A 21,730-nucleotide genomic window follows, 5' to 3' on the forward strand; every position below is an offset into this window, starting at 1 on the left:
ACCTCGCTGCTGTTGAACTCGTCGTTTGAACGCGGATCCGTCTCGTAACCGGAGCTGACCGGCAGATTCATGTAGATCGGATCCAGCTTGTTGCTATACATTTGGATATTCTTCGATAGAAGTGAATTTGTGGACGCATACTTCCGATGTCGTGGTGCCGGAATGGGCTTAATACAGTCGTAGTAACTATTGGAAACGGCACTGTTTGACCGACTACTACATTTTCTCGGTTTTCGTAAACTGATCTTGTACCGTTCGTGACCGTCAATTGCAAATTTGCCTCCGATGCCGCTTCCAGCATTTCCCATCGGAGATTCATGAATCTGGATGGAATCGGTTAGATTCTCATACAGTGGGGTGACCGTTTCGAGATCAATGAGTTTCTTATTTTCACCATTGGTGCCACCGAGACCGGGTGGTCGTTTGAGCGATTTCCCCGAAGAGAAACTATGGGTCGAAAGGGTATCGCTGTTGTCCAGCAACTGCTGATGCTGGCTAGGTTTCTTCCGCTCTATGGTCTTACTGAGATAGGAGTTAGTGTTGCTCGAGGAATCCTGGCTGTTGGACAGCGAGGACATATTGCTTTGGTTAGTTAGCACAGTCGATTGACTAGTGTTATAGGACGAAAGACTGGAGGTCGGTTTGCAACTGCTATCACGTTGCTGATAGTTGATGTAGTTGTACGGATGAGTTGGAAAACAGGAGGGTGTTAGCGACTTGTTAGGGCACTTCACTGCCGGAGCGAGACTATTCTTTGCTAGGAAAGCCTAAAACAATTGCACACACAATCAGGTACAACATTTCAATCAATCAATCAATGCGATTAGATGAAATCAATCCAAAAATTAGGTTAGGTTATATCTGACTCGATACATACCTTCTTGGGAGGAGTTTGTATACCATGGAAGGGTAGGTTTTCATATTCTCCTGGTTCTATTTGGGATCCTCCAGCAGTCGATGATTCTCCAGTAACTGAAAGATATCAAAATCAAGGAAATTTCAGCATCAACCTAATAGCATTTCATTTATTTGAGTCAAATCATTCAGAAGAGTGTGTAAATTTGCAAATCAGTTGTCCATATTTTGAAGAAGAGTGTAAGAAAGGTCACATTATGACAGATCGGGCATACCTACTACATCTGCACTAGTTGATGGTACATTCTCATTTCTATCATCGCCTGTTTGCTGCGGTTCTTTGGTGGTGGCTGAGGTGGGTGCCGTTGGAACTTGAGGCTTTTTAACATAAGTAATAACTATTAAATCAGGCACAACGGAAACACAGGCGGTTAAACGAAGTTGGAGAGAGAAAACATGAGAACATAAAAAACACACAGAAAAGAAAACAAAAGCATATGTTAAGCAATTAAAACATGAGCGAGGGTAGATTTCATTGAAATGATACCATTTTGTGTTGAAAGTTTGAGCAGATCGATACTGTTTCGCTTCTCGAAGAAACGGCGTATTCGCCAACGGACGGTTTTGTCATACTGTTGAATATTCTCGGACGCGTCTGGCTCGGGCTTCGACGGGGGCCTGGGTGGATTGAAACGGTTTGCGTTGACAGGTGAATTGTCTGATTGGTCTAGATAAGGTAAAATGTAACCATCACCATCACCGGCACCGTTTTTTTTTTTTGTGTTATGCTAATCTTTTGGATAGGTAGCTATTTCCGCTGCATTTGTTTGTTAGTGTTCAGGTAGATGGCAATCCAAAGTTCGTATTGATCTGCCTCATGATAGTTAACTTAGCCTACATAGTTGAAAAATACAGTGCTTTCCCGTTTTTTTTTGGCAACTCTTGGTGTTTGATGCCGTTGCTTTCCTTGCTGTAAAATCCATCGAACAGTAAATTCAATGTATCACATTTTAGAGATCGCCGTTAATGTGTTAGATCAGAAATGGGAAATTTATTAAAAATTATCCAGAATGCATTGTTACATGACTAAATAAAAACTTTTGATGTCGTATTGCAAAATCGGGAAGGCACTGTATTGTGCAAACTCCAAACTACAGCACGAAGTTACAAAAAATCGATGCAATCGAAAGTATTTTGAATTGCTGTCATGCCCAAGTAACATTGCATGTTTTATCAAGCTTTTAAAGCATTTTACAAGTCTAAATCATGGTTCCTTTTTTATGGCTTTCTAAGTGAAGGGTAATCCAAACGGTTAGTTGTAAATTCTCCGACGTTTTGGTCGCTTATTGTGGCCTTTTTGACGGGAAAAATAGTCTATCATTTGTCGTTAAATTTTGTTTGTTGCCGTCTTCCAAGATCCCGTATTTAGAAAAATATAACTCCAGACTTCAAATAATTTGAAGTATTTTGAAAATTCCAAAGAATAATTACGTCTTAGTCCTAATTAAGTCTTGAGGAGTTGTGATGAGAGCTGCATGGGGATTGTGAGAAAAATAGCAGATGAATTTTAACCTCCCTAATTCATTTGGAAAAATTTACAGTGTCTCCAGGTAAAAAATTAGCCCAATTTACTAGGAACGTTAATGATAATTTCAAAAGAAACATTTACAGAATTTAAAGGGTTATCTGAGGATAATTTCAAAAAAATACTGAGGGAGATTCAGAAGAGAACTTCAAGGAAGTTCCGAGAAAATTACCAAAGAAAGCGTAGTCTGAGAATAATTTAAAAAAAAATTTAAAGAATTTAAATGAAATTATTAAGAAAGTTTCATGAAAATTAGGAAGCGAATTTTATGGTATTCTAATGAGAATTCTAAAGGATTTCTTAGTAAAGTGTTGCATGTGTTAAAATAAAATTTTGTAAACGATTTCAAAGTTATAGGCTAATTAAGAGCTGAATAAGTCATTTTTAGGCTGAAGATGCATATTTTTTCTTTGCTATTCGTCTTATTCAAATTTCAATGTTTGATGGAATATGTTAAGTTTTTTAATTTTCCCGGTCAAATTCCCGATTTTTTCCAGTTTTATTGGCTACTTTTTAAATTCCCGGTTATTTCCTGATTTAAACGATTTTCCCGGTTCGCTGGTCACTCTGAATCAATGATTTTCTATAAATATAGGATTGGATTCGGAGTGGTCAGTTAAAATTATGACAAGTTGGTGTCGTCACTAGCCCTCCAAGCTGTCTACGTATTTAAGGAACATCCCATTATGGTATCTGTAAAAAGTTAATTAACCACCTAACTTCTAGAACGAAGGCGACGAGATGCAGTCAGAAAGTGATCCCATTTTGGAATCAAGATTGGCAACCTCTGGTCTCCCTAAAGATGTATATTCTTCTATAAGAATTTTGACGTTGAAGACCGATATGTGCCCCTATTTTGGGGTCCATGACGGCAAGTTTCGGTGTCAGATGCTCTACTATATGAGTTTTTATGCACTGAGGACGGCATTTATTGATGTTTGCCACCATGGATTCCAAAATTGTATCGGACATCGACTTCCAGTCTCATCGTGATTTCCCGCTTCCAAAAAGGTCTATACCGCGGGACATGCGACACTTTATTAGTTCGTGTTCGAGTTCCAAATAAGCAGCAGCCACAGATTATCAACATTCCTGGTCGACCCTATAACTTAGATATCAAGGTTGCATGGTTTCAGATGCGTATTCTCATCATTTTGGATTAAGGTTCATCATTTTTAATTCCAGAATGGCGCTGAACACCGATTTCCAGCTTCCGCATATATTCTGCAACAGATAGAACCTATTCCGTAGACAGTAGGTTGGCTCAAAATTGTACTTTGTTAAGAAACCTGAGAGCTTACCCTCCAAATGATAGCTATGGGTGTTAGAAACAAACATTTTTGTAAAAGATCCGAAGAGATTTTTGAAAAATTGTAATTGTTTTGCTCAAGTCATTTCATTTCGTAACAAATTTAGCTAACAAAATCTGCACATGTTCGTCACTGACAGAATTGTCATTGACAATTGACATCGTTTCCCTTGACGATGACTGTTAGCTCAAATGAGTGACCAAAGCAAAATTTTTAATATCACCCTGTATTGTCGCGATTTTGCTGGAGTGGTCCAGATGCCGCATTGTTCTAATAAAATTGAAGAACAGGAGATTTTTATCGATGGATCCAATATTTTGATAGATATGCCAACATTGGAGCCATTTTCCCAATTTTATTTAATAAATATTATTGTATAATATTGCGAATAAGTGTAACTATATGCAAAAATGAAATCACAAATAACTTTATTACGGATTAGAATTTAGCTAAGCTGTCTTGGGCAAAGTTTTTTTTTTATAAAATTTCACAACTTTTTGATGTTTTTGATCTATAATATAGTCATGTTTGATGCCCACTTTTGATGAATAGATTCTATAATGTACCTGAAAACTCACCAATTTAGACTTTAAAAAACTAATTCCAGAGGAGCCTAGGGGTATATTTTACAAATATTTGAAAAATTAAAAATACTGTCTCGATGTACTATGAAAAATGGTCTTTTTTCAAAAATCTCTTCGGGGCGACCTCTAAATAACATTTCCCAAAAGTTTGTTTCTTACACCCATAGCTATCATTTGGAGGGTGAGCCCCCAGGTTTACTGAAAAAGTGCAATTTTGGTGCAGGTCTCCCTTTAGAAGTTCAATCCGTGATCTTGGAATTCAAAACCAGGATAAGGGCCGATCATCCATAAACTCATTATTATTATTTTTACCAGGGCGTAGCCAGGTTATGAAATAGACAAGCGCAATCATTTATCGAAGATTTAGGGACCGTAATATTATGTGTTTAAATACTGAGTGGTAGGGTTAAGATCTAATTAAAAAACTACAAGGAACAGCCCTATGGGGTTGTACGCAATGGTGACGTAGGACTACGTGGTCTTATATAATAAATGTTATTTGTTAACTGCAGCAGAAGCTTGTATTTTGTGTAGGAATAGGAATTTGACCGGGTTTCTATCTGTTTATACTATTTAGTATGACGCGCTTGGCATAGATGGTCCACAGCGACTCATGTTAATGCTTATGTTAACAGCTCGCTGCTTTCAGGAAGCCATTCGTTGTGTACTGGAGAACACCACCACTCACCACGCGGAGATTGAAAAAACACCGTTTGGTGAGACCGGGTGGAATTCAACTTGGAAATCTGTGTTAGGGAAATCGAAATTCGCAGGCAATCGGTAATAATTTTAATCATCATAGCAACAGTTGGACAATCGTGCAATTTTCAATAATAACATTTTGAAAAATGATAAAGTCTTAAACTTGATGCGTAGAAATATTTCTGATCGATTGGTGATAAAATCATTGAAATTGGCCCAGGGGCAGCTAAGTTATTAACGTTCAAAATCTTTCATAATTTTGTTACATGTTCCATTTTCAGTTTTCACAAAGTGCATCCCCATATAGAAATAACAGACAAAGTCCTTTATTTACCATTCCATGCGTATCGTTGGTTTTTCTAAAAAAATCACAAATCAAAGGGGTATAGTTCAAAGTATAAAACAGCGCTTGATTCCAATTCCTTCATTCAAATTTCAAATCTGTTCAAACATATTGAAACTTCATTTATATCACTTCCGCATACGGATGAAGGCAGAGGAAATGATTTCGCTAGGAGCGCTTGAGTCAGAATGGAGTAAATAGTCATATTATACGTTTTTATAGACTCTGTTTTGACGTATGATTGATTCGTTCACGTTGAAATCATTGGTATATTTCACGTTTTTGCTTGATATGACCGAAATAGGCACTTATGCTAATGTTTTGCTCTACCCTATACTGCGTGGAATTACTTTGAAATTTTTCACGAAATTACTTTGCTTTTGAAATTCTGCCCAGGATTGCCTTTTTTTCCGTCGATCTTGTTTTCCGTGCTGAGCACCAATGCTACCGACGTGCCAGGAAGGCAGCTCCCACACCTGGACCCTACCTATCGACCCATCAACTCATGAACCGGGGACCAACGGCTTTACTTCCCATCCGAAGGAAGGCGTGATCAGAGATGTTATGCCTCAGAACACAGAATTGTCTTGCAATTGTAAAAAAAAACTATATTGAAATTCTTTTTATCAAAATATGTAACTGAAATGTGAGAAAGCAAATTATCTCAAATTAATAATTTGTCAAATTGTTGTTCGCTCTACTGAAAAAGTGTTCAGATTGAAAACAGAATTTAAAAACGAATTGCAACATTGTGAAATGGACCGCAGAATCAAAACAAAAACCGCAAATAAGGCTTCTAGAAACACGTTTTTCTGATGCTCATCCCAAGGAATCAAAAATATCTAAAAATGACAAAATGACAAGCCATGAACAAACCAAATGATAGCGCTATGTCAGAAGTGGAAAGCAATAATGTTATAATCTTCTTCCTTTGTTTTTATGACAAACAGCCCGTGCGACACAAGTCACTCAGGGTGGTAGGAGGAAAAGAGCAAATTTTTGATAAGCTGCTTCACGAAGTAAAGCCGAAGATGATACACGTGTGTTAGCAGGAATTTTTTTGTTATGTCTTTTCTCGATTCAGATCAATTTATGTCCTCATCCATGTATATTGATTGATTGATTGATTTATCTTTATGAGGGAGGCTTTCAGCCTGGGGCTGGTTCGCCTCCAATCGATCCATGTATATTGCAACAAAGCAGGCAAGCAATACATCATTATCCTTCTACGACTCCGATCGAGCTATGTTACAGAGCGAATTTGTCATGGTAGTCGTAGAAACCGTTTTGTCTGTATCGTTGATTGCATAATGTGTTTGGAATCGCTGCATAATGTGTATGTGGAATTTGAGCTTTAAAAGATGAATTTTTTTTTGATTTCTAGTGTTATACATGAACATCGATCAGTCAAAGTATTTATAACTAGACCTGTGCGCCGCCACGCCACGCCGCCGCCGCCGACGATTTTCATACGCCGCCGCCGCCGATGAAATTGAACCGGCGCGCCGCCGGAGTAAAATGGTTCACGCCGCCGAATAAATTTATGTCACGCCGATGAAAAATCCGTGACATTTTTTCGGTAAAATGCATCTTGAACGCGTTTAAATTAGAACGTGTGTGCACGCTCGTTCGTGGCTCCTCAAAATTGAGTGAAAATCCACTCAATTTAATTAAAACCAGATCTCTTCTAAATTGAATAACATCCCAACAAACAATTTGTGCTGAACAAAGGCTGAATAAGCAATTTTTTAGCTGAAGAAGCATATTTTTTCCTGAAGAAACTCTTATTCTGCATCCAATGTTTATTGGGATAGCCTTTCCTTTATCGAGGTAGTCCACGAATAGTATGCCATGACAATCCCAGAAAACCGACTCCATAACCTTTCCGTCCCATCGAACCTACCTCGGTCGCTTCAGAGCACTCGCGCTGGCTTCAGCCTATTGCTGGGCACTCATTCTGTTCTCTGGGGTTTAATAGTGGATCCAGGTTTCATCAACAGTTACCAATCGACGCCAAAAGTCCGCCCGATTCTGCATCAGCAAGTCCAAACACTCTTTCGAAGTGCTCTCGCGTTCGTGTTTTTGGTCAGGAGTGAGTTTGCGCAGCACCCAGCGGCAGGATAACTTTTTCATATACAGATTCTCGCCCAAAATAAGGCGTGTGGGCTCAGTACTAATCTTTGCGGTATCTGTTAGCTCGCGTACCTTCACTTTCCGATCAGCCAAAACCATTTCATGTATTTTTTGACATTGTCCTCTATAACCGCATTGAAGGACCTGCCACTGCGGACTTAATCGGTAGTGGAGTTGCGGCCACCACGAAACTCTCGAAACCAATATTTGACGGTTTAATCTGACGGAGCATTAGCCCCATAATATTTATCCATCCTTTCTTTTGTTTCCTTTGCCGTTTTTCCTATAAAAAAGTTTTATGAGAGAATGAAAATCGTCAAATCAAACACGTCAACAACAATAAGCTGTCAAAACAAAACTAAACACAGTATCGTACTGAAATTTGGCATGCCTGCCTTAATATGAACAGACAACAAGGCACCATAATCTTTTTTGCAGTAGCAGCGCATTCTGGCGGTCAAGGAGGTTACTTTTCACCCCACCTAGTACATATGACCGATTTCACGTGAATTTGAATGTTTACATCTTATTTCTGAAGAACGCTCGGACTTTTTTCATGATACCGCCCATTTGATTCTGCATAACTTTCTTCTTAACTTTTCGTTGTGATGCAGGCCAAATTTTCTTGAAGCAGTCAACAGAGCACTCTTCCATCTTTCTTAAGATGCCGTTTAATTATAGCCCAGTATCTTTCGATAGGACGCAGCTCAGGGCAGTTTGTGGGATTTTGGATTTTTTCGACAAAATCGACTTTTCCCTTCTTGAGCATCTCCAACGTAGCAGAAGCATAGTGAGCAAATGCCAGATCCGTCCAAAACAATGGAAGATACGTATGCTTTCGGTAGACGTCACGTCGTCCATCGGCTTTTGAAGAAAACGTCATACAAGTTCCGTGACCATATTTTCGAAGAAGCTTTCTGTGAATCCGTCCTTTTAGATGCTTTTTGTTTCTTGTAGGTTCTGATTTAGTAAGGTTTTTTTAATACTCTGCACAGTTCCGATGCTAATGTCCAATTTTTTAGTAATTTCATGAACGAAACACGGTTTCTGCGATTTCAAAAGGCGAACTGCTCCTTTTTCTAGTCCGATGCCCCCTCTTTGCGATTTTTTACCGAAGATTTCGGTAAATCTTCAAGAGAACACGTTCCTCCAAACTTCTTAACAATCTTGAACACTGTAGGTTTACTGCACTTCACACTTTTTGCAAGTTCTCGAAACGGCAACTTTTCGGAAAATCATTTGTGCAGAATTAATCTGCGAGTTGATAAGCTGATCCGACCCATCGTTCGAAATTTCTCACTTTTGATTTTTTATTTTCCAGGTGTGTTGCCAAAATAAACAATGTTTTTACGCACTGAGCGAAAATTCACAATTTTTCGTTATGTTTTAACCCTAAGCCATTGATAAACAGGTGTCCACTTCCTTTAATGAACAGGCCTTATGAAAATGAGTACGTCTGACTCATTTTTGAGTTTTAAGGTTACTCAGGGAGCGTGTATGAAGCAGCGATTGTCATTTAGTTTTTTGATGTTTGTTCGCACTTTCTTTATCCAGCACACAGGGATGAATACACTTGTTCGAGATAGTGCTTTGGTACGCTGATTAAACGACAAAAATCTCAGTTTGGTGGTTTCATCTCGATGAGCGAGATCTATAGGTGAGGCAGAAGGAAACTAGCTGACTCTTTCTTTCTCTCGACCCGACGAAAACACCGTATGAATGAAACAGTGAACTAGAGTTTCCTTCTGCCTCACCTGCACATTACTCCATACCCGAACAACGTTGTAGATGGAGATATTCCATGCTTTAAGGAAATTAAAAAGTATTCTTGGTTGGCAGCCTTGGTTCGCCCACCACCAACATGCCAAGTGCACGAGTTTTTAACATAGCTGGGCTGAGCGTATCTGCACGTCGGTCAGGCATCCAATGTGGATAAAACAATCTTGATTCATGACAATTAAAGCATTTGCAAAAATAGAGTTTTGCAGTAAGCAGTGGCTTACAAACGAGGATCTGATTTACATTAAGGTGAATAAGTGACTATTATTAACAACACGTTGATATTTGACCTTTTCTTTTAATCTCCACACAACTTGGGTTTCTACGTATATCCGAAAGACATCATCTTCAACTACATAAACAAAAAGTTATAAAACTACAATGCGGGTAGATTCAAATATGTATCAGAGTAATGAAAGCATATAATTTATTAATGAGGACGGCTCAAAATTGAGTAACAGTTACTAACAGTAACAGTCGCGAAAATGTAAGTCAATCATAATGAATGAGTAAATTTTCCAATGCTTTTCCGAGGAAAACTTCTCGAATATTAAGAAAATTGATTGTTTTTTTAGTCTGTCTACTAGTATACTTCTGATCTGTGTACAATTTTCCTAAATTTTCCCCATATTCGAGAAGTTTTCCCCGGGAAAGTGTCGGAAAATTTACTCATACTATGAGTGACCTACGATTTAGTGATGATGGGTAATCTGAACTCAAATGTGGATAGCATTTTTAGTCCATGTGCGCTTGGTTTGAAATGTATTTTGTTCTAAATCATTGAAAATAAACTCACGCCGACCAACGCCGCCACGCCGCCGCCGCCGATATCAAACGGCGTGACGCCACCACGCCGCCGCCGCCGGCAGAAAACGACATATCACGCCGCCGCCGAAAATATTTTGATCGGCGCACAGGTCTATTTATAACAGTGTTTTTTTTTCTATTATAGTCACTTTAACGCTCTTGGGTCATTCGTGACTTGTCTGAGATTTGAACGCGTGACATTGTCGTGAGAGGTATGGATGCTAACCACTACGCCAGGGTCACCTCCTATAACAGTTTGTAAATGACTTAGAGAACCGAGGGGATAGACAAAGTTTTCTTGAAAATGTTCACCATTTACCGCTTTAAAATGTATATTAATATTTATTATCATAGCTGAACTCTCCAGAGCACATAGTCACGAAGAAGTTATGACTGAAAAATACAATTCCAAACAAAAAACATCCATTTGCAGTCTGGCACTTTAGTGGATAACCTCCCAAATAGAAAGATATCAGCTGAAATGTTCAGTAAAAATGCACAAATGCACACAATGATTTACCGAACATTTTAGCTGATTTCATGGTACTTATTAACCTTTCTACAGCAGCTTTTCCGATGATATATGGTACAATTACACTTCAAAATGGTGCAAAGCGATGCATATTAAGGAGCATTTTCAAATGCTTAATGTACAGTTTTCTCTATTTTAGGAAGCGTACTTTAAATATTTACTGAGAATTTTAAGATCTTTAACGTATTTTGATCAATCATTTAAGAAGCAACCCGATCTATATTAAGGAGATTTTTTTACTTATTAAGGAACATCGTCATTGTTTAATGATTCATTTACCTTTTTACCTAACAATAGAACCAGCTGATATATTAACATAATAAAAACCGATACAGTTCAGTTCTTTTTAGAAATGTTTAAGTAATTTCCACAACTCATGAACAAGTTAGTTTTACACCATGTCTTTAAATTACCTACAATTGCAATTTGGAACTCCTAAGATATTTTTTTTTTTTTTTTTTAGTCACTTTAACACTCTTGGGTCATTCGTGACTTATCCGGGGGTGAGATTTGAACTCGTGACTTTGACGTGAAAGGTATGGATGTTAACCACTACGCCGGCGTCGCCCCCTCCTAAGATATTAAAGAATCTGTAGTATTACACGTATACGTCTCTAACTCAAGTAGCTGCTACTCGTCGTGATTTTAAATTAGCTATGCACGATTAAAACACCAATGAGCATAACAACAACATTTCACAGACATTAATAAATTGTTGTGTTGCTCAATTTTTGTTTTGAGTCACTAGAAGTTTATAAAAAGAAAAAAATCAGTCAGTTTTACTCTATTAATTTTTCTGCAAAAATCAAAATAATGATTCGAGAAAACATTAAAGCATATAAATAAGAAAAAAGAACTATTGCAACCAAGGGGTAAGTCACTCAGGACATTGTGCCGAAATAATATTCGGCACAGCTTGGGCACATCCATCGGCACACTTTTGGCACACCTTCGGCACAATCTCGTAGGCATTAGGTTGTTGTAAATAAAATGGGAGCACTGCTGGATAACTGTCATTGAAGTTGTTCACAACATTACGTTCTATTTGACTGTATATTCAGGAACATACAAATTGAATATATCAGAAGAACTCAGACCAGCAGTTTAGTTATAGATCTGCTAATGGTGGTTTCGACTGGGAGATTGGAATTACTTTATGGGGCGATTTTCTCAGTCTTTTAGTAGAAACGATTTGTTTTTTTACGTTCTCGATGTTTCGACCGTTTGGTTTCGGACTTTCTCATGGTTTGTAGTGTCTATCGTTTTCCGTTTAAACTTTCGTCTGAGACTGAGAAAACCACCCCATAAAGTAATACTTATAGATCTAAACACGAAATGTAGGTTCTAGAGTGGGCTCAAGAGAAAGAGGCAGTTATTCAGATCCCATTAGAACCCTTACTTCAAATAATGATGCAACTCACACAAAACAAACTACAGAAGTCTATTCATCATCCTCTATAGTCGGTCTCCAACAATGTTCCCCACTGGTTCCATCTCTTTCCGGCCGCTGATAGACCGTCGCTTTTCACAGCACGATAGGCTAGGTTTCTGGTCTGCCTTTGAAACATTATAAAACCCAAAAACACAGGACTTTTATCATCCTATGAACATAAACATCCTGAATCCGATTTATCCTTGCGATTTCAAATCAAAACATTCAAGGTGTTAGAAATACCGGGTTGCCGGCTTGCTCTATGACCGGCACAATCGGCACAACTGCGGCGCTAGACTGGCCCACATTTATATGGGGGAAATTTTGTATCATTTTTTTCAACGGGCCAACCTCTACATTAGTGTCATTAGATGAGAAAACCTCTCTCTGAAAATTTCAGCTCATTCGGATGTTACACGAGCTGGCGCTTTTGATTCTAAATTTGTATGAGGATATTGGTTGAAATGTATGGAGAAATAATATTCCTTCACTCTTTCGTGCATATAATGGGTTCAGCATTCTCCATCAGTGATGCAAAATATCATGACACTCGTCTTCGCATCAACCGACTATCGCTGACAGATGGTTTTGTCACGCAGTGAGAGTTAGAGCCATGGCAAACAACAATCCCCAGTAATGGTCGCTGCTCACAAGCAAAACGTTACACTCACTGCTGATGATGAAAAGCACAACAAAAACAATGTAGACTTCTGCAGTACGATCATGAGAAAAAGCGAAACGACAGAAGAAAATGAAAACAATGCCTACGCATTCCAAGTTCGTCTCGGCAGGCACGACTGTGTGAGTTTCAAACAAAGCAGGCAACAAGAAACGGAAGCTGTTGGGTTCACTCACCAACACACTCACATAAGCAAGCAAAGCAGCAACTGCTTCAAAACGAGCACAGATCAGTGTCGTGATTGTCGGGAATGACCAGATCGGTGATGGATCACAACAGAAGACGACATTCATCAGTTGCTTTTTACTTCTTTCGTCAACTCGATGGATGGTCATGGAGAGAGCTTCGACGAGCACATTGATAGGAATGTACAAAGCGTTACTACCATCAGCTGTTTGGCGATAGTGATTGTGATAGGTCGCAACTCTGCCATTAAGCTCAAAATTTCAGCATTTGTAGCTTAAACCATAAGGAACAACTATGCCGAAGACAGCATTACAATTCAAGTTAGTATTATGGAGATATTATTTAATTATGTGCATTCTGCTCGTATATTGCAACAAAATACAGGGATCTTATGCAACGTATCAACTAGATTACCACTAAAAATAAAAGTTCATATTTTCCACAGGCCAACATCCAGACTCGTGTCTGCACTCTCTGAATGTTTCAGCTCTTTTTGACACTACACGGGCTGGCGTGTTACTCATAAACTGAACTACAATTTTTGAAAAACTGAATCGGGAATAAGGAAACTTTTTTTTTGGATCGATAGAGTGTAGGAGTGTCATTATGTTATGTATTTTATCCAAATTCCCCATACAAAATTCAAACTAAGAGCGCTAGCTCATCTTAGGACCAAATGAGCCGAAACTTTCGAATAATGGTTTTCTCCCCTAAAAGCACAAATCTAGGGGTTGGCCAGAAAAGTAGAATTTTTGTGGGCCAGTCTACTGCAGCACACTTACCGCACACTGACAAAAAAGATGACCCAAGATTGGTGTGCTGAGTGACCTACCCCTTGATTGCAACACCCTTCGTACCAAGTGCAGGTGTTATAATTTACGAAAAGAAAAACAATTTGGATTTCAGCATGCTATGATTTTTCGAAACCATCAAGATGTCACACGTTTTGTCAACAAGAGCTCTTGTGATAGTTTTGCTCTAAGGCAAGACAGGACATCCGGCTTCATTTTGATCTTCATCGCAGGTTCTTCACTCGCTCCTGCAGTTTCTGTTGAACATTGTCCTTGTTAAATCAATGCTAACAGTTCAGAGAGAAGTTATGCACACATTTAATACAAAATAAACACAATCATGTACTTGAGAATCGACCAATTAGCGACTGGATCATAAATTGGAGATCCAAATCCATACCCTAGTTGCCTCTCTCTAAGTTTTGCTGAGAATGTCAGTATTATTTTCTAATAAGTGCTAGTGCTCAATCTGATAAATCATTTGGCCGTTTGAATAAAGTTTATAAGAGAGCGTTAAAAGCGTGTACTTAGGGATATGTTTCAATAGAGTATAAGAAGAGTACTTGTGGAACAAATTGATTTTTAGAGGTAAAAAAATCACTGAACACTATTGATACACGCAACTTCCCAATATATACGGTGCATTCTCTATTCACTACTGATTACTTTTATATCAAAAATTAAAAAATTAAGCAGTACTAACATTAAGATTAATAAGACGGGTTCTTTTCGTTGCACAATCAATCAATTTTCCTGTTCATCCGTATAATTCGGAATTCACTTACGTTACAGCTTTTTCAGACTATCAAAATTGTTGTGAAATTTCAGTTCAGCGAATTGTTAGTCCTCGTATGAAAACTTTTTCCAAATAGCTGAAGAAATCGTATTTCAATTTCCCCCTGAATTCAAAATTTCAATCAACGCAATGCTGATTTTATTCCTGATTCAGATAATGAGAGTTTTCTTCTCCCAGTCATTGGGGAAAACGAAACATTACAATTTATTTTTGAAAAAATGGCGTCTTTAGGATTAGACATGGATAAACCATGTAAGAAACCAACAGAATTGTTTCCTAGATTTCTTGTTAACGAATATACATGAAGATTTTTGTGTAAGTGAATCTTTTTCTCCTTTATGGAAGAATGAAACATTTCACACAGCAATCGAGTATTCCATATTTGTTCATGACAGTCGACAACCCAACGACTGTGAGTATGAAAATGTGTTCGACTACAAAAATGCTAATTACGATAATATTAAAAATAAATTCAATGGACTAAATTGGAAAACCATTTTGAAGGATCAGGTAAATGTTGAGTGTGCAGTGGAGGTTTTTTATAAAATTTTGTTTGACGTAATTCACGAGGAACGCAATTATTCCTCCAAATCAACTTAATAATGCAATTTCTTTGGCACTGTCTGAGTATAACATAAAAACAGAGAATGAAATTAAATCATGTCCAAGAAACTTCTTCAATTACATCAAAACTAAAATGAAATCGTGTAGCTTTCCATCAAAAATGACATTTGATGAAACGGAAGGTAATAATTCTGATGATATATGTAATCTTTTCGCCACTTTTTTTCAAGAAACATACACGAAATTTTCAGATAATGATCGTGATTATGAATATTTTTCTTATTTTCCTGACTTTTTAACTACTGTTGGCGTTAATAACATTTCGGTTCATGATATTTGGAATGGCCTACGAGATTTGGACGCCACTAAAGGTTCAGGACCAGATGGAATCCCACATATTTTTATGAAAAATTTAGCAACTGAACTCACAACCCCTTTATTCTGGCTGTTTAATACGTCGCTTGAATCCGGTATATTCCCGAAGGAATGGAAAAAATCTTACTTAATACCCATATATAAACCAGGTAAAAATCCGATATTCGAAATTATCGTGGGATTGCTATCATGTCGTGCATTCCAAAACTCTTCGAATCAATTATAAATAAAAACATTTTTGACCAAATAAAACAAAGAATAACTAGTGCACAACACGGCTTTTTTAAAGGCCGTTCAACCACCACAAACCTTTTGGAATTTGTGGACTTCGTATTAAATACAATAGACAGAGGTAACCAAGTAGAAGCTCTATATACAGACTTCAGCAAAGCGTTTGACAGAATTGATATCCCAATGCTGATTTTTAAATTAGAAAAAAAATGGGAATTGAGAGGAAGCTCCTCACCTGGATTAAATCGTATTTAGTTGATCGCCAGCAAATTGTAAGATTCAACGAGAAAACATCTAAGCCAATTCATGTCACGTCAGGGGTTCCCCAGGGCTCGCACCTGGGTCCCCTTCTTTTTATTTTGTACATTAATGACGTCTCTCTTATTTAAAAAAAAATATCAGGGTACTTGCATACGCTGATGACATGAAGCTATTTTTAGAAATAGGCAGCGATAACGATATGAATGTGTTTCATGTTTTTTACAGATGGTGTATTGAAACTAAATATCAAAAAATGTAATCTTATAACGTACAGTAGAAAACTAAACAAACAAAATCTTTGTATTACATTAGGTAATGAAAATCTTCAAAAATGTGAAAATGTAAGAGATTTAGGTGTTATTCTAGATTCTAAATTGACATTTGTGGACCATTATAACACAATGATACATAGAGCAGGCAATATGCTTAATTTTATAAAACGTTTCGGTATCCACTTTAAAGATCCTTAGACAAAAAATCACTTTACGTTGCTTATGTGAGGTCAATTTTAGAATATTGTAGCGTTGTTTGGTCACCCTATATGAAAAAGCATGAAGAACGAATAGAGTCAATCCAAAAGCAATTTTTATTATATGCACTACGTAAGTTAGGTTGAACGGCTTTTCCTCTCCCGTCATATGAAGCACGTTGCTTGCTGATCAGCATTCAAACATTGAAAGAACGTCGGGATTACGCAAAGATTTCTTTATTAAACAATATCATTTCGCAACGCGTTGACTCAGCTGATCTATTGTCAAGGTTAAATTTGTATGCACCTTCCCGACAATTACGCAATCGACAGTTGTTCGCAGTAGATCGCCATCGGACCAATTAAGCTAAATCAGATAATGACTGTTTATAATCATCATTGAGAAATGATTGACCTAAATGTGCCCTCAACAGAATTAAAAATATATTTCAGAACCCTGCGAAGTCATAGAACATAAGTCCTAATGTTAATATGTAGTCTACAATTTGATTGATTGACGAGTAAATAAATTTAATATTACTTCAGCTGATTAATTTGACATTTCGATGTGCAATTATACAAGTTATAACAGGAATGAATAGGAAATGACTTCACTTTTTGAAGACCATGAAGTTTGAAGTTCTACATATGTTAAGTGCTCATTGGGTTATAAGAAGTTCAAATTAAAAATATACCCCGTTAATATGAATGAAGTGTCATTCAGATTGGCAAAGATCCACGGTAAAAGTTTTTCCAAAAATTGATTGAACAATTTTCTACCCTTAGTTTCTTTACAGGAGCGCGAACATTTTCAGGACCACGTTATCCAGAAAACTGTCGATGACCAACATTCAGCGAGCTGTTCTTCAACGATGCAGTTGATAATAATTTTGCGTAAATGAACATAAATGCAACATAATCAAACAAACCAAATCATAGGTAAAGTTGTGCCAAAGTTGTAAAGTTACATGCATCATGAGTATAAAATTTAGTACATATTCTAGCTTAGTCTAGTGTTAATCCAATAATCAAACCAAGTAGAAAAGCTACCACCCTTATATCGAAAAACAACCAGCCTCCGGCTTACCTTTGATTCTTCATGAAGGAAAACTCCGCATCTTCGATCTCCTCAATTTGGATCGACGCTGTGGTATCGGGTTTGTTATTGTTTGTTGCATGGTTGTAGATTGCAATGTGATTGATTGTGTTACATGGCGTTTTGTTATTTTAAATTTATGTAAACAGGAACAGGAACACACGCGCACGGAAAACATCGATCGAAAAGTTTTGATTTTCAAGTTTTACGTATGGTTAAATGTTGCAGAAACGAAACGGACAATCACAAAACACATTGTTTTTAATAGATTTGATTTGGAACGGATGGAAGTGGGAAAGAAAAAAAACGAGAAAAGAAGCAAAATGAGTTCAAAATTCGAGTGATGTTTTGAGAATGGAGAATGGTTTGAGAGAAGTGCGGTAAAATGGGTACTTGTTTGTTATGGTGGTGGGGGACTACTGCTAGTGATGAATGGTCAATGGAAGTTAAGCGTGCAGTCGAATGTATCCTACAATTAGTACTTTTGATAACGAATTTCTCGAGAAACGTACCTACGAAGGGATTTCCTTTTTTTACGTGGAGGAGCTAAAAGAGGTGCTTTTTTCAATAGTAAAGCACTTAGCATACCTTGATTGGTACAAATGCTGTCATATTAGGAATTCAAAAAATTTCGCTATCATTCAAAGTGATTTAGCTAGTGGTTGATAATATTAGAAGCAAGTGTTGAAGTTGAAGATACGATGGCAAGATTAGTGAACATAGCTGATAAGCTCAGTGAAAAGACGATCACAATAGAATATTAAATGTTATCAACGGGTTGTTATTACAACTACTGACTATGAACTCAATAAAAAATAAATCAATGAAAGCTAGCAGTTAATAGTTAAAGCTTTCAGCGTTTAAACGCAACTGTATTAGTGTTACACGTCTAGAGATAACAACTAGAGAAAACGATGTAAATAATCAACTCTCTAATTATACTACCTGTCGCTTGATTCTACAACAATCTCTTATAGATCGGAGGAGTGATGATTCTATAGACTAAAGAGACGGAGAGAGAGAGACAGTGTGTGTGTGTGTCTGTGTCTGGCGAAAGAGTGTGCTGCTGGTGTAGGTATTGTTAAAGCCGTGTCTACTTACATTTGTCCTGCCTTCTCTTGCGACGGCAAATGCAGATAATGATAACACAAATCAGTATCACGGCGAGCAGCAACGCAGCGACGGCTGCAATCAGTATGTACGGCGTCAGGATGTCTCCTTTAAGCCACCAGGCCACGTATCCTACGGGAATCGGAACGAGTGTTAGGTTCAAAACAATCAAAAGGAAATTAATCAAACTCCTCGTACTCACCTGCCACCTCAATTTCACACGGCTTCCCCATTCCGACGCTGTTGGTGGCCACGCAGACGTACGTTCGCATCGCCGAGACGTCGTTGTCCAGCACCAGAACGCTCTCGTAGGCATCGCCGCGCGTCTTATGGTTCTGTAGCGTATCGTTCTCGTACTTGAGACTCCACTCGAATTCCGATTCCTTGGGGCTTCCGATCGCGGTGCAAATGAGAATGTCCTCGTCGTTGACCTCCTTGCGGGCTATGGTGCACGTGGGCTTATCTGGAAGCAACAATCAACAATAGCTGTAGTGGCTAAGGAAGGCGGCAGAAGTGGATCTTTTGTGAATTATGCATTGCCTTCGTTTGCTTCGTTTGCCAGCGCATTCGAAAGAGCAAACGGAAAATTACTCAGGGTTAGACTTGTGAGCCGATCGAATTGGGTTGGTTGAGCATGATGGATTTCGTAGTAGTTGTCATACTGTGGAAATGTATGGTAATGTCACCAACATTGATTCTAATAGTAAAACGGAGAACGGAACATTTATAATTGCCAAAAAAAAGGAACTACTTTTAGGCAGTGAAGTTTACATTGAAATATTTGCACAAGTTTCTCATATAACCAGTAAAGTTCCAGTCCACTAAATTTATTAATACCAAGAAAGTAACAGCTATGGGTGCACAAGCTAGAGTGGCACATGGCGATAGGAGCCATTTGAAAGATTTCCAAACAAATTACAAATCTTATTACAGGGACGTCCAAAGCGTTTCAATAAACAATCTACTAACGAATCTGGCGTTGCAAATTGCTTAGTCACCATAGCAAAGTGTATGTCCTACCATAACACTTGATGGCAAAACACAAAAAAATCATTTATTGTTTTGGTGAAGTTAATAGTAAGATCACTAGGAGTGTTCCTTCAACTATTTGCCACCCCAGAGTTCTTAAACCACTGATCATCTCGGAACCTAGTACCATTGGTTGTTCTTTGTGGCTCTTTGTGTTCCTTACAAGTGGGTCAGATTCTCCGATTAGCAGCCTGAATCCATTCAGCCACAATTGTGCTTTCATCATCTGACTAATCAACTGATTGGCCATACAGGATTTTTGGTTCGCTTGTCCGATACTAAGAATAGGAAAACCTATTTTCGAGCCCAGTCAACCAACCCTTGAGTATGGAGATCACTGTAACAGGACATCGTTCATGGATCAATTTGGTGAGTCCGTTGCAATTTATTCTGGTGCTTATAATTGGCAGGATCCAATATTGGACAGTTTGATGTTTATAAAGTACTATCAGTTAAAACTGTGTTTTTGAGATTTGTCTATATATATTCTTTGGTGCTTCCTACATCGGTTGCAGGACAGTGTTACCGATTTATATTGGATAATCCAAAGCTATGTTGATCATTATAACATTAAATTTTGAATAACAACCCTAATAAACAAATACCATAAACGAACTGTATCTCGGATAGATAAACCATCCCACATAGGGTTTGGATGATACCCCGAACACGTCGTTAAGCTCTCTTTTATGGTTATTTTTATTAGGGAAATGATAAGACAATCTTATTCAAATGTCGTAATAATACCTCTGACCAAGGAAGAATGATTTATATAGTTTTCATAAAAGTTGACGATACAAATACTAATGAGGAAAGGAATTCCGCATTTCCTTTTCCCAAGTCCTTTTCCTCTCCTTCCCTTCCCTTCTTCTCTTTTCAGAAAGCGAGTAATGGCGCTATAACCATATGCCATATAGGGCTAGGACAAGAGTTAGTGCTCAGGTCCCAACCGCTAGAAGAAAATGGTAGCGAGCAAGGGCGCTATAACCTAGGCGAATACAGCATTCCCTCCGTATAGGTTACGTCCGCACACCGCTCTCTGTTGTCCTTCGACTGAGGTCGGCTGGATCGATTGAGGGATGGCAGTGGGTTGGCGGTGCCGTCCACGCTTGTACGGAGGGAGGACTGTACGCTCGAACACAAGGGGTAAATACCTGTGTTCCATCCCAGGATATCGGACAATCAAGGAGTGTACATTAACTTTCTTAGCTCTGTCACTCCCAACGATTTATATAGCCTATTTTCAAATCCTGCATACGGAGCGGTTGGTACGGTATGTCCCCGCTCTTTGATTACCTGTGGATTAAATGTTAACCACTGTCTATACTTATTAAGTAGACATGGTAAACATTCACTTCCACAAAAATTAACTTAACGCTACACAGTAGGCCTGGCCGCTTTATTGTTTGTTTCACATCCTTGATGTGCAGCAGGCATTAATAATGACAAGAAAAATGATAGATGTATCATTTTCCAGGATTCTTTCAAGTACTGGCTGTGTATGTGTAGACTAGACTAGACTAGACTAGTTAATAGTAAGATCACTAGACATTATTAAAACACTAATTCCATTCATCAAGAATATAAAATCATCAAATCACGGTAAATCAAAACACCATCATCCACATTGTCGGTTTTTACTCGATTTGGGAACTCAATAGTATCTAAAACTAGATCCGGTATGTGCAGTATTCGAATCGCCTTTGGACACTATTCAGCTTCTTTAATCACTCCCACACAGTTTGTTGTGATTATGTTGTTTAAGGCTATCACATTTTGATTTTAAGACTGTAACACTGAAAATACCGGATGAAATTTGCTTGAAATTACCCAAAAGTATCGGTGAACCGGTCTAGCCTCTCACCCCAGTAGGCTCCGGGGGTGAAATGCAGTGCGTGACTTGTTGCGATGGATCAGGTGCTTGGCAACTCATGGCTTTATTATATCTCCACTGAGAAAAGCGCAGGCTGCTGTTGTATTATTTTTATTACGCGTGTTCTTGGTAATGGTACATTAGTTCGGTGTACATAAAATGTTATTATTATTATTATTTATTGTTTCCTTCCGTTGCTCTCATATGT

At 38.1% G+C, this 21,730-nt stretch overlaps 1 protein-coding gene across 7 annotated transcripts in view; it reads right to left on the bottom strand.

Moving 5' to 3' along the window:
- The window catches only part of nrm (neuromusculin), a 214,271-nt gene that overhangs the window by 15,253 nt on the left and 177,288 nt on the right, over window positions 1-21,730 (bottom strand). For 5 of the 7 annotated variants that reach the window (XM_065230853.1, XM_065230851.1, XM_065230850.1 and 2 more), the window contains exons 13-19: window positions 18,823-19,083; window positions 18,612-18,752; window positions 17,502-17,559; window positions 1,403-1,533; window positions 1,131-1,253; window positions 878-972; window positions 3-767 (exon numbers count right to left, since the gene is read on the bottom strand). In XM_065230853.1, coding sequence (XP_065086925.1) covers window positions 3-767; window positions 878-972; window positions 1,131-1,253; window positions 1,403-1,533; window positions 17,502-17,559; window positions 18,612-18,752; window positions 18,823-19,083 — 1,574 coding nt within the window. The remainder of the gene's footprint in view (window positions 1-2; window positions 768-877; window positions 973-1,130; window positions 1,254-1,402; window positions 1,534-17,501; window positions 17,560-18,611; window positions 18,753-18,822; window positions 19,084-21,730) is intronic. The other 2 variants (XM_065230855.1, XM_065230854.1) reach the window with 2 other exon arrangements.

The sequence above is a fragment of the Ochlerotatus camptorhynchus genome, unplaced genomic scaffold (assembly GCF_037179485.1).
Source record: "Ochlerotatus camptorhynchus isolate MF236.1 unplaced genomic scaffold, CSIRO-AGI_Acam_v1.1 ptg000334l, whole genome shotgun sequence".
Taxonomy (NCBI): Eukaryota; Metazoa; Arthropoda; class Insecta; order Diptera; family Culicidae; genus Ochlerotatus; species Ochlerotatus camptorhynchus.